General features: G+C 32.8%; 1 protein-coding gene across 1 annotated transcript; it reads right to left on the reverse strand.

Moving 5' to 3' along the window:
• Positions 1-1,876: 1,876 nt before the first annotated feature.
• On the reverse strand, positions 1,877-4,689 carry LOC132266965 (subtilisin-like protease SBT1.7). Its single transcript, XM_059767996.1, has one exon. It carries the CDS (start codon positions 4,554-4,556, stop codon positions 2,163-2,165), a length of 2,394 nt encoding a protein of 797 aa, XP_059623979.1. The 5' UTR covers positions 4,557-4,689; the 3' UTR covers positions 1,877-2,162.
• Positions 4,690-13,985: the final 9,296 nt, after the last annotated feature.

Raw genomic sequence — 13,985 nt, forward strand, 5'->3', positions numbered from 1 at the left:
TGTCCCAAAATAAAGGTTTCATTTGAACAGTCAAACTACTATTTTTTTTTTTTTGGTGACATTTCCAATCTAACCTTCTTGTATTGAACTTATAAAAGATATCATACTATCATTCATATGGATCCACTATGGACATATTTGATCATTCATTCACTATTAATATAATAAAAAAATATATTAAAATTCATTCTCTTAAAAAGTCAGGGCATGCTTAATTTGTAACTCTGAAAACAATTCTTAGAAATTCAGAAAATAGAGAACAAATTTTAGAGAATTATAAATAATTGTTCTTTAAAAATAGACATTTTTATAATTGAATTTTTACAAAATAATTTTAAAAAAACTAAAATTTTTTTATACAATTAAAATAAAAAATTATTTTCATAATTACAAACCAAACAACCATTAAATTTCACAGCAGAGACATATGCGACTGATGGAGTATTAAACTGTTTTTGCTGCACTAGAAGTCCACTATTTCGGTTAAACAATAACTCCAAAGCAAGATATGTGGACCAATGTTTCTGTTGTGTTTAATTAATAAAGACCAGTGATGACAATTTATGGAGAACACTTACATGACAATCATGGCACATGGTGGTATGAACCCAATAATTGTCCTCACTAACATGGTCCAATGTGTGACCACCATGTGCTAATCAAATTTGATACTACTCTGCCCAAAAGGGGCACCTTTTCCATTCTCAACAATGCCCACTATCTAATACCTAATTTGGCAACCATAGTATTTTGTCAACCCAAAGCTTTGCTTTCAATGGTAAGAGAAATGCATCCCCAAATGCATGATTTAAATTGTTGTAGAGTTGGATAGTTGGACGAATTCAATTGATTTTGTGTAGGTTGATGTCGGATATTAATAACATGTAAATGATGATAATTTCATTTACATAAATTAGTTAAATTAGTTAAAATTATTTGACTTTCGAAATCTAAATTATTATTCATACAGTATTGTTTTTAAATCAAAATTCAAATATAGACTCTTGCAAGTTAAGTACAATATGACTAAATTATATAAGGGTGGCGAGCAAAAAACATTAGTGTGCTATATATGTAGAGTGTATAACTCTTTATACATTCTAAAAATTGCTAATGTTCAATTCTAGAACAACACAAGGATCTAAATGCTGAAAAGACTAAAGTATATATAAAGCGAAAAACATTCGTATGTTATGTATATAGTGTATAACCCCTTATACATTCTAAAAAGTTCCTAACGTTTAATTTTGGAGCAACAACATAAGGATCTAAATGCTGAAAAGATTAAAGTGTCCCTCTAAATAAAAAATAAGATAAAAAACTAACTAAATGTAAAATGACTAAACTACCCTTCTTTTCTTTTCTTTTCTTTTTTTAGATTTCTTTTTTATCATCACTACCACCAATAATGAAATAGCGGCGATGACTTGATATGTACAGCATCAGTTCAGTATATATATATATATACATATATGAGGGTAATATATACAAGGCCATTATCGAAAAAGATACAAAGATACAAAGCCATTATCGAAAAAGATACGAAAAGTTTTTGAAATTTTATAACTTAACAATGACTTCAAGTCTTTCTTTGTTCATTTTTTAAATTTAAATGACTTATATACACATACAACATAAACCATTTTTTGCTATTTTTTTCAAATTTAACTACTTAGATATACCACACAAAAAAATATGAGTGTTATTTTTCCAAAATATAAATATTGCCCATTATATAATCACAAATGTGATTTAAAAAATACACCGTAAATAAAATTGATTCATGATCTTTTATCCAATCTGTTACTAGCTAATAGTCTTAACCCAATAAAAAGAATGTATACAGAATTGAATCAAATGAAATATTCAAGTCAAATCCAAAGAAATTCTTGACTAATTTTCATTTTTTGGGGTTTTCATTTTTTTGTTAATAAAATACATAAGAGTATTGTGAATAACAATGTATACTGAGCAAGAAAACATTTGATTCCTACTTTTATGGACTTTTTCAATGTCTTCTTCCGCAGAGAACAATATCAAACCCTAGAACCAGCTTCCCATTTTTTGCTGGCAAACAAACAAGCCCTAACAAATTTTAAATTACCAATAATCAAACTTCACTCACACTTAGTCCAAGTGAGTGAGGGACATAATTAACCTTTTCATGTCCAACTAACAGCAAACGGACTTCCCACAATGTGCTTCCCGTCCGACCACTCAATCCGGCCGAAGCTATTCGTATTCGACGGCATCGAACCGGCTGTGAAAGTCACCGTGTAAGATTTCTTCTCATTCAACTCAGTGAAACTCAGCGAATCGGGTTCAACCGAAACCTTAGCCGAGTCAGATTGTGAATGAATAGAAACTTTATATGTCGCTGGAGAAGAACCCACGTTAGTGAGTGTTCTAACGTGCTTAACCACGGTGGCTCCACCACTTCCGCCGCCACCACCACCGCCCATGTGGGCGGTTTGAATTGACACAGCAAAAGATGGGTAGTTGAGATTGTTGACACTGTAGGTCTTGCTTGAATCACAAGTGAAGTTATTTCTAGCAAGCGTGTTAATCTGTGACTCGGTGTAGTTTAAGGCACAGAGGAAGTACAAGTAATCAGAGACGTCCATATCGTAGACCAGTCCGGGATTAAGGGCTGATACGGGGTCCACGTGTCCAGCTCCGTGATCAAACGGCGTAGATGGCTTTCCGGTGGCGACGTCCTGGATCATCTGACCGGTTTTGTATGTTGTGTAGGCTGTCGTCATGAGAGCTGACCGTATCGCGGCGGCGCTCCACTCCGGATGCGCCGCCTTGAGCAGCGCCGCGAGTCCGCTCACGTGCGGGCACGACATCGACGTGCCAGATATGATATTGAACCCCACGCGCCTCGTGTCAACCGCTAGTCCAGTGGGTCCCACTGCCCCGGACCAACCCGCTAAGATGTTGACACCTGGCGCGAGCAGATCGGGCTTCAAGATTTCCGGGGTGATCGAGTTGGGCCCTCTTGAACTAAAGGCCGCCACAACCGGTGATGGCTCGATCCCCACCTTCGTTCCTTCAAAAAGAATCGTGGCCGTTGGTTTGGGATCCGACAATAGGTAACTCTTTATCTTGTCGCCGGATTTCTGACCCACCGCCGTGGCCGGCAGCAGATGGGCGTCCGCCACCAGCTCCTCCCCATTTGCGTCAGTATTTGCCAAAACCATCCCGGCCCCACCAGCATCTTTTACCACAGCACCCTTTTGAACCCTAGCATTTACCCCACGGTCACACAACACAATTTTACCTTTGACCTTTTCACCAATCAATGTGTCCATCATACAAAGATTACCGTTCGAAGAATTACTCGCATTACCAGCATACACAAAAGGTAGCATTTGACTCGGGATTGAGTTCGCCGAGTCGCCTCGGTAGAGCGACACGCCCGAGTAGTTCATCCCGTTCCCGAGGCTAACGTACGCCGGGAAATCACGGTCCAGAGTTCCGGCGCCGACGGTGGTGATCCACGGCGCCACGTTGGAGAGACTGTACGGGCTGGGTCCGGAGTTCCCGGCGGAGCACGAGACGAGGATGCCCTTCTGCATGGCGGCGAAGGCTCCGAGGGCGACGCTGTCGCGGCTGTAATCTGACATACCGCCACCGAGAGACATCGACATGACGTTGACGCCGTCGTCGATGGCCTTCTCCATTGCCATTAGTATGTCGGAGCTGAAACAGCCTCCGATCCAGCACACCTTGTAAATGGCAACCCTCGCGCGCGTCGCCATCCCACGCGCCGTCCCAGAAGCATACCCGAAGAGGCTCGCGTCGGTGACGACCGAACCCGCCGCCGTGGTGGAGGTGTGGGTTCCGTGACCGTCGTCGTCTCTCGGCGATTTCGACTCCTTGGACTCGTCAATTGGACCCAGAGTCGCCTCGTAGCCTTTCGAAAAGTACCTTGCACCGATCAGCTTCCGATTACAGTTCGATAAAGTGAAGTTTGTGCCCTCTTCGCACTGACCCTTCCAAGAACTCGGAATGGGTCCGAGTCCGGTGTCGTCGAAGCTCTTACTTTCCGGCCACACACCCGTGTCCAAAACGCCGACGATCACTTCACTCAATATGGCAGACTCGGGGAACAAATCGGCACTCTTGTCGAGCCCGAGGAACTCCGGTGTCCGAGTTGTGTGGAGCTCGTATTTCAACTCCGGCAAGACAGAGACAATCCCGGGTTGATTTTGGAGTGATTGAACTTCCTCCTCCGTCAATCTCGTCGAGAATCCATGGACGACGTTGTTGTATGTGTAGAGCATTTCGGCCGAGTCAGAGACCGATTTGAGAGACGAGTCGTACCAGTGAGTGTGGTCGTCAAAAGTAGTCGGCATTTGTGATTTCGCCATGTGAACGATGTAGGTACTCTTCTGGGTTGACGCAGCGGCCACGTGGCAGAAACCCAGTATCGCAAAAACGGCAACACATTTCAATATCAAATTCATCACTTTCTTCTCCATTACTCTCCCTCCTTGAGCTATTGTGAAAAGGCAAAATTGGAGGGAATGATGAAGGAGCTGTGAAATCATGCAAAAATATAGAGAGAGAAAGCAAGTGGATTTAGAGAGAGAGAGTGAAGGGGGAGGAAGTGGGGACGGTGATACTTGTCTGGTTACATGAATGATTGCATTAAAACAAAACGGGGACAGCTTATGAGAGAGAGAGAGAGAGAGAGAGAGGGAGGGAGGGAGATATATATATATATATATATAATGACGATATATTTGAAGCTTTCATCACGTGTTCTCTCGCCTTTATCCACACACTCTGTTTACTCTCTTGAGATTCTCTACTTCACATTGATTTTCTCTTTTGCAGAGACCCCTTTTCTATTGCTCAGGTTATCTTTGATGGACTCCTTTGGGGCCACATGGTCTACTGGTTGATTCAATCACAGTCGTCAGATCAATTGATTGATACTTAAATTTGGCTCTTGTGATTCACTCATCACGGGCGTGGCATAATAATAATAATTATTATTACAAAATGAAGTGGGTGAGCTAGACGCGGAAGTTTTACCCACCAACCAACCGGTCATTTTTCCTTTCCAATTTAACAACCTAAAATTAGAGGGAACGTCTAATATGTGAATGCTCTCCCTTTACTTATTACGCGTTTTTAGATCTTAGCTAGTCGAATCAAATCTAAAATTTTGTATAGTCTAACTGAAATTGAATCAACAAAGAAAAAATTTTAAATTTATAATTGATGATATTACGATAAGAACTAAAAATTGATGAGACGGGTGGGACGCGATCCATGGTGGTACAATTACTAACTTTAAATGATACACCCGGATCTAGGAATTTTGTGGTGTTCCCCGAATTGTGAGTGCAATTGTCATAATCTCATGGAAATCAAATGATTTTGGAGTGATCTTCATGGAATTCACATAGTATTGAGTCAAATTGTTGTAATTTCATATGATTATTGTCACAGTTTTATGAAATGTATATTTTTCAATGTCCTGGTTGGTCGCAAATATCTCGACAACTTAATGGGTTAGTGTTTTCGGTGAATCTTTGAAGGTCAAATTTCTAACGTTTCTTGCATTGAAGAAAAAAAATAATAATAATCTACTATGCTTGGTTGCATGGATTTGGTGTCTAAACTTATAAGCAAAGAAAATTATGTGAAATTTATCGTATTTGTTGCATGAAATTGAAATCTTAGGCCCCGCATTTTGTTTTTACTATTTTTGACCTGCTACAGTATCGATTGTAGTAACAAAAGTATGTTTGGTGCGATTTTATTTTATTTTACAGAGTTCTAAAACACTTTATGAATAGTAGTCCAAAACCAAAACACCAAAAAAATAATTTTTTTTTTTATTTTGACAATTATTTATGGCCTAAAACCATAACGGTTATTTCTGATATTTCTACTACAAAACATCGTGTCTAATCGTATTTTTTAACTTTTTTTTTTTTTTTGTTAACTCATAAAGCAAAAATACTATTTATGTGTTAATTAAAACGTTTTTTTTTTTTAACAAAGTGATGCCAAATGGACCTAATTTTTTCTAATTCAATTATTGTGCTTTAATCAATTTGCAGAGTGCAGAGGACAGTGGGACTCGATGAATAATGATGAGTCACGAGACTACATTCAAAGGGGATAAATAAAGAAAATTTAATGAATATCGGAGCGAGTCAAAGTTTGTACACATTCACACGGGATTCTGTCTCTTTGTTCAGGTCATTGATGCAAAAACCATGGTGGATACCGTCACGGCGGCTTCTTCAACACTAGTAAATGTTTTCTAAATTTAAAACGAAATTGATTGATTTTTTTTTTTTTTTTCTCATTATTTTCCTTTTATACCCCTCCAACCTAAAATACCTACTACCTAGTAATCCCTTTTAAGCATTATGTTCTATATTTCATGGTGACAAATTATATCAAGGCTTGATGAACAAGTACCTACAAATTCAAGGGAAATAAAATATCTAAAATTAGGATCTTGTTTACAGTAAGAGAGAAAAAAAAAAAAAAAAAAAAAAAAAAAAAAAAAAATCTATACATATAAAATAGACATTCAAAATTTATAAAAGAGCTTGAAGCAATCAAAATTATATATATATGTATATAAAAGAGCTTGAAGTTGCCTCCGGGGGCATAGATGTGATGGTTGGAGCTTGGAGGCAGGTTTGACATGACCGGTATTTGACTCTTTCCAAGCCATCTATTTCTCTCGATTGACTGCTGCGCGTGTTAAGGGGCCGGTGCACCTGGCATAGGTTTATAACTTGGGGTGGGTTCCTAAAGGGCCTTGCACAGGGGAGTTCCTGTTTCCAAAAAAAAAAAGCTTGAAGCAATCAAAATTTTAGTATCCTATAAAGACATTGGTTCAGATGTATGATCCAGTCTCTCCAATAAAAGGTTGAGAATTCAAATATAATGTTGTGTGTGTGTCTGCTAAAAAATTTAAAAAAATAAATAGTAAATAAAATTTTAATTATTATATAGTGATAAAAATCCTGATATAATATCTAAAGAAATTGTTAGATGCTTACACATATGATTCGATTTTTATTACTATTAATCAATATATATATATATATAGAAGTTGAATTTTGGTATATAAGAAAAACATTCTAACTTAAAAACCACTTTTTGCTAAACCTTATATAGAAGTTGCATTTTGGTACATGATGAAGTTGAGGTTTTCCCGAAATGTTTCGGTGCGCACACGCGCGCTCGCAAAATTGCCCCTCACAAAATTGCCCCTGAAATGTTTTGGTACGAACACGCGTGCAAATTTAAACTAATTTTCATTGGTAATTGAAATACTTGGTTAGTTGGATCTGGTAACCGAAACATTTTCTACTGTCAGAAACAAAAATAAAAATTATGTTTAATAATATATTTTTATTTTTCTATAACAGAAAATATTTTTTATTTTTGTAAATAAAAAAGAAAACATAAAAAAAGTATTTTTCGTGTTTTCGACATTGTTAAATAAAAATATTTTCACTATTATTATTACATATACACTATTCATTTCAAATAAAATGTATATTATTCATGTTATATACTAATGTTACATATTAAACAAGAATAAAAGTTATATTTTTAATATATAATTATATTATATATTTGTGTAAATTATTTTTTATTTAACAAAAATATATTTTTAAAATATAATATATTATATAATAGTGTAAATTATTTTTTGGGACAAAAATATTTATGATTTATTTATTATTCATTATTTATTTTATATAATATTATTAAATTATTATGCAACAAATATAATATATTATTATATACCCTATCTATATTATATTATAGATATATTATTTACCATTTTTTATTTATTATAATATACTATATGTTAAATATATTCTACGTATTATATAATAAATGTGTAGATAATGCATATGCATGCACTTATATACATAATTGGTGAGAGTATTTTTGTCCTAGTATATCTTATTTTGTACATATGTATTAGTTATTATTAAGATTTGTGATTTTAAATTGGATATTATATTTTATTATCCATATTTAATATTTATGATATAATTGAATTACATACATATTTAAAGCTTTTTGGTACTAATGAAAAGTATTAAAAATAAAATAAAATAATTAGAAAATGTTATGTACATCTCTAACAAATATGGATTATTAAACACTGTTATTGTTTTTTACTTTCAAAATTGTGACAGCAACAAGTGCTAATAAACATTCATTTTTTTTTTTTCAGTGAAGAAAACAAAATTATATTTCTGATTTATTGAAATAGCAAAAAAAGAAAACGAAAATGTTACTAGACGAACCCGACTATCATTTTTTTTTTTTGTTTACTGTTTTCAATTTCTAAGAAGGTGAAACAAAAACAAAAAAAAATATGTTTAATAATTTGTTTTATTTTTTCACATTGCAAAATGTTTCTCAAATTAAATTAAAAAAAAAAACTATATAAAAATCGTCTTCTTTATTTTTTCACTGTATCCAATTTTCAGTTTTGCACTAGTAGTCACATAAATGCCAATACCACTATCAACGTACTTCTTTACCTAGAAACACAAATGCATTGTTTATGAAATTGTAGTTTTTTGATTAATAATGTGACATCAATATGTAAAAAAAAAAAATCATACATTGACACTGAGTTAACTCAGTTGGTGATATATTTACTTCTCTAAAAGTGTCTGCAGCAAATTAATTCACACAAAACTAATTAAATATTTGTGCATTTAATTAGGAAAAAATATATATATATTTGTGCATTTTAATAGTATCCTTGGTTACCGAACCTTCATTATTTGTAATTTTAATTTCATATTTAAGTTATCTTCTTTATTACAAGGATAAATATACTCCAACCAAATTCGCCTTCAGCCAAACACTCACTTGTCACTCTGACAGGAACCTTCCTCAGTATGGTGAGCAGTTTTACAAATGAGTATTGTGCTATTGCAAGAGGGCTCTTGCAAAAAGTCCAAAAAGTTTGCGTTTATAAGTTATACAATTTTTATCTTTAGTGATTTGGAAGAGACAATTAATTTAAAAAAAATTATTTGCAATTAAGGAAACAAATTAACTTTTTTTCTCTCTTCTCTCCACGTTCTTTCTTTCTCTTTCTTGGTTAACACTTTCAACAAATCTGTCTCTTTCTCTCTCTTGATTAACCCTCCAAAAATCTGTCTGTTTCTCTCTCATAGTTAACCATTTATCTTTCAATCAAAGAGTCTCTCCGCCTGCATTACACCCTTCCTCGCTGCTGACATACTAGGTTCTCGTAAGTTAAGACTTCATCTATCATGTTCGTGACACTATTTCATTCTATTTGAGATTTTTTTTTTTTTTTTTCATTTGCGTTTTTGAGCTTTGAAATAATCCCATCACAAAAATTTTAAGTGTTGTTTAATTATATTTTGATATATATATTTTCTTTTTTTTTTTTCATGTTTTTGAGCCTTAGAATAGTCTCATCTTACAAAATTTATGTGTTCAAATTAAGAGAGAAAAATAGGCAGATTGATTGAGGGTTAACCAAGAGAGAGAAAGAGAGGACGTGAAAAGAAGAGAGAAGAAAAAAAAACAACTTGACTTTTTTTTTAATTAATTCTCTCTCAAATCTCTAAAAATAAGAATAATGTGGTTTATAAGCACGAGCTCTTTAGACTTTTTGTTAAAGTATTATGGTAATAACATTATTCTTTACAAATTATAAGATTGAATCGACCTGGGTATCACCAACTTTCTTACAAGTGGCCGATAGGTTTTTTATTTTTTATTTCCTAAATCAATTAATCGATCAAATTCTCATTATATGCCTTCTTTTTTAAAAACAATAAATAAATACCCCCTTATTTGTTATAAAGATAAATAAACTCGAATTGAATTCGTCTGAGCCCAACATTCATTTATCAATACACAAAATGAATCTCTCACGATTTATTGAGTTCCACAAATTATTGATTCATCAGATAAGATCGAATCAACTTGAATGGCATGTTTACGAATGCACAAAATGCCCTTTTTTTTTTTCTTTTTTTTTTTTTTTTAAATAAATGAACCGAATTATGTCTTCCATTGATATGCACACATCACTAAATATCTTATAGTTTTTCACAGTTTATATCATGGTATGGATGACAAATCTCCTCCTCAACTTGAGCAAAACAAATCTTTACAAGCTGGCAAAAGGGTGAGCACAATAATATAAAATGGATGGGACCCACCCTTATTGAAGCAATGTGAGTAACCTAAATTAATTTTAAAGTAATATCAAGTTTCCTTCAACTTTCTAAATCAACAGGACATTAAACAATGTATTACAATTATTATTTTTTTAGCTTGTCCACACACATATCCAACCGCGTATATATATATATATATATAGTTTTGTAATGTACATTATTATTTTGATTGGACTATATGTCACTTAGAACAATGGTTATTAGTGTGATAAGCAGACTAGATAAGACTTTAGACTTAATAGCTTTCTATTCATAATGGTTGATATATCACCTTGAATGACAAGATTTGAAAATGAACAAGGTTTGAGTCATTTTGTCGTGTTGTGGGTTTTTTTGTTTAGTCAATAGTGACTTTATTTAAGTAGTATTTTGCAATGTTTGTCAAAAGGCAATTTTAATTTATAGTGTTTATTTCATCTACACAAGGTGTTTGAAAGCAAAAATTAGAGATGAGCTAGATTTTATTTAAATATATATTTTTTTATTATGACTTCTAATTTAGTGATATTTTCATACACGAAATTGCAAAGTAAACTTCAAACATGTTAGAATTATTTACAAACTACACATATATCCGAGTTTCTTGTCTACTCCAAAATATTTCTTATTCATTGGGCCACTCATCTCAATTATTATGAAAAATGCCCACTTAAAAGAAAAAGGAAAGCCACAAAAAATTAAAAAAAAAAAAAAAAAAAAAGTAGCAGCATCAATCATTGTTTCACTTAGGTTTCTGTTTATATGATAAACAACTGCACTAAATTCATATATATACAGATACATTTTATACACAAATTTTGATAATGCTATTAGTGCTCCCCTTGACTCAAAATAAATAAATAAAATAAAGTAATAAAAGACCTTAACAAAAACTTTCAAATTTTTTTTTTTTTAAATCCCTCAATTTCTAACTTATTTGTCCAACAAAAAATTGAAAAAAAAAAAAAAAAAATCATGTTTTTTCTCCTCTAGTGAATCCAACCACAAATTTTCAAAAATCAAAATTCAGAAAAAATAACTCCTACTCTGTTATTTATTATTTTAGTTCAAAACTTTTTATCATATAATTATAATGGCCGCCCCCTTGAATTAAAGCTTTGGCTCTGTAATGCATATATATATATATATATATATATATATATATATATATATATATATGTATTGTTATTTTCCTTGAAAAATCAGAGGTCAATTTGTATGCGCAATAAGGACAGAGAAACAGAGCAAAATGTAACATTGTGAACATGGGATATCACATGTTCCCACATGGTCATCATGTTCAATGGTTCATGGACTACACAGATGATTCTACATGTATTTCCCATAAAAACGATATATCAGAGTTTGGATCGTGAGCTGTTGTGGTTTTAATATCACCACAATTAGGTGGGTCTCTTTTCGTTTTAATTTATCACCACAATTAGGTGGGTCTCTTTTCGTTTTAATTCAACCCATGCAATAATTGGATAGATGACTCACCAATCACCAGTCACCACCATTAAAACTTGATTGGTTTTTGGGTCTAGGTCCAAGAAAGGACAACAACCTTCAATCATTAATTCCATGGCAATCCAACTCTCAAACGACTCTGCATCTCAATTGAAATATATTTTCTCCTACATTCATCTTTCCTTTCATAATGTTGTTCCAATGATTATGCCAATTATATATATATATATATAAAAGGAAAATATAAGTAATCCCTCAAGGATTAATCCGATTGCATTTATGGGGTTGATGTCTCTACTCACATAAATATCTTTAAATTAGTTCAAGAGTCAAATTCTCTATCTATCATAATTTATAAAGAGTAATTATAGAGAATGCTATATTATTTTTCACTTACATAAATGAAGCCGAATTAGTCATAGAGTCTATCATAACCCTATTTGTAGAGAGGTGAAATGGATCCTGAGCCAACAAAAAATTTGATACCCGGATTTAAATTTAATAATTTATTGGCTTAACAAATCGGATATAGATTATGCTGATCTAATTATTCGAATAAAATTATATATATATATATATATATATATATATATACTCTTATCTGATTTGTATTAAAAGTAACCAGAAAAATAAAAAAAAATTCATAGGTGTTCTCATTCATATATTAATAAATCTTTTAAGATACATACTAATAATATCATAGTATTTATTTATTAAAAAGAGTAAATAATCTATTTTTTTCTTTTCTTCTAATTGTTATTTTTTTATTCTCTTTTGACATTAATTTATAATTTTTTTTTTTTTTAAAATAAAAAATTAATAATTTTATCAGATCAGATTGGATTAATGAATTAACGAATTGAATTCAAATTGACTTTCAAAATATCACGACCGTAACCAATATGATGATATGATAGACTTGGCTAAATCATAAAATCATTTCTATACGAACACTCTTTTCAGACACCAGTGTATGTAGTCCCAATGTGTACTATCACTTGGTCATAGTGAGTGTGAAATCACTGACAGAGTTACCATTCAAAAAAACAAAAAAAATCACTGACAAAGTTCCACCAACACTTTTTCCTCCATTTAACAACCACAGGCCATCCATTAGCACTTCACTTTTAATTTGTCAAGAAAGCATGTAATGCCTTTCACATTTGATATTCACTAAAAAGGAAGAAATAAAGCCTAAGTAGGTGTAATTCCTTCCCCATTTCCTAACAGTATTTCTTCAATTAGACAATCATGCAGGGGCGGAGTCATAAATTTGAAGTTGGGGCCGAACTTGTATTATGTAATTAAAGTTATACAATTTTATATATTAATTATAAAATTTCTTAAATTTGAGCTTGTAAAAATATAGTTAAAAGAGTTTAAGTTGAAAAATTACTAAATTCCAGCGGGACTCATATTAAATTTATTTTCAAATTCTCTATTTTAGGTCAATATATAAGTGTTTGGAAAAAATTGAGGGGCCAATTGAAATTTTTAATGAATTTTAAGGACAAAACCTACAAAGTAATTAATATTTAGAGGTATAAATAAAAATTTTAAGAAAATTTGGGGGGCTTGGTCACTGCTGGCCCACCCCTAGCTCCGCCCCTCTACCATGGTAGGTTTCAATGTGGACCACATCATCTAACAAAACGTGGTTGATGATCCTTGCGGTCTAAAAATTGAAAACAAAACTTTCATACGAAGGTAAAACTGTTATATCTAATCCTTTTTGGATTCTGTAATCGCAAGAATCTCATACATTGATACACTGATTTAATTCTAGTCACGATTTAAGTCACACGGAGTGGGAATACAAAAATAACAAATTTTAAGTTACACAAAATTGAAATGGAAGCAAGAGCATGCGCTTCGCGTAAGTATAGAAACGATACTCATTGAGAAGAATTATGTGACTTATTAGATCATGATGGTCTAAAATAATACTTTTTCAAATTTTTCCTTACATATATATATATATATATATATATATATATATATAGGTAAAAGGGTTGCCCTCTAAACATGGATATTTAATATAGCAGCATGGGAACAGGTGACAGCCTACGACTAAGTTAAGATGTTATTTAATGTACGAGCTAGCAATGTAGAACTCAAATGGAGCAACAATTCAATTCCATGTACCAAACACACTTATGAAATTGTCACCTTTCATTTACCAGCTTCGGAGGGTACAAGGTGTATGGTACTGTACGATTGGGCTGGACTGTTTTTTAAAGCCCCATTAATTTTTTGGGTATTGTGTATAAATAGTTGGGTCCAACCATTAGACCT

This window comes from Cornus florida, unplaced genomic scaffold (assembly GCF_030987335.1).
Source record: "Cornus florida cultivar Cherokee Brave unplaced genomic scaffold, ASM3098733v1 CherokeeBrave_3.0.0_Hap2_Chr07, whole genome shotgun sequence".
Taxonomy (NCBI): Eukaryota; Viridiplantae; Streptophyta; class Magnoliopsida; order Cornales; family Cornaceae; genus Cornus; species Cornus florida.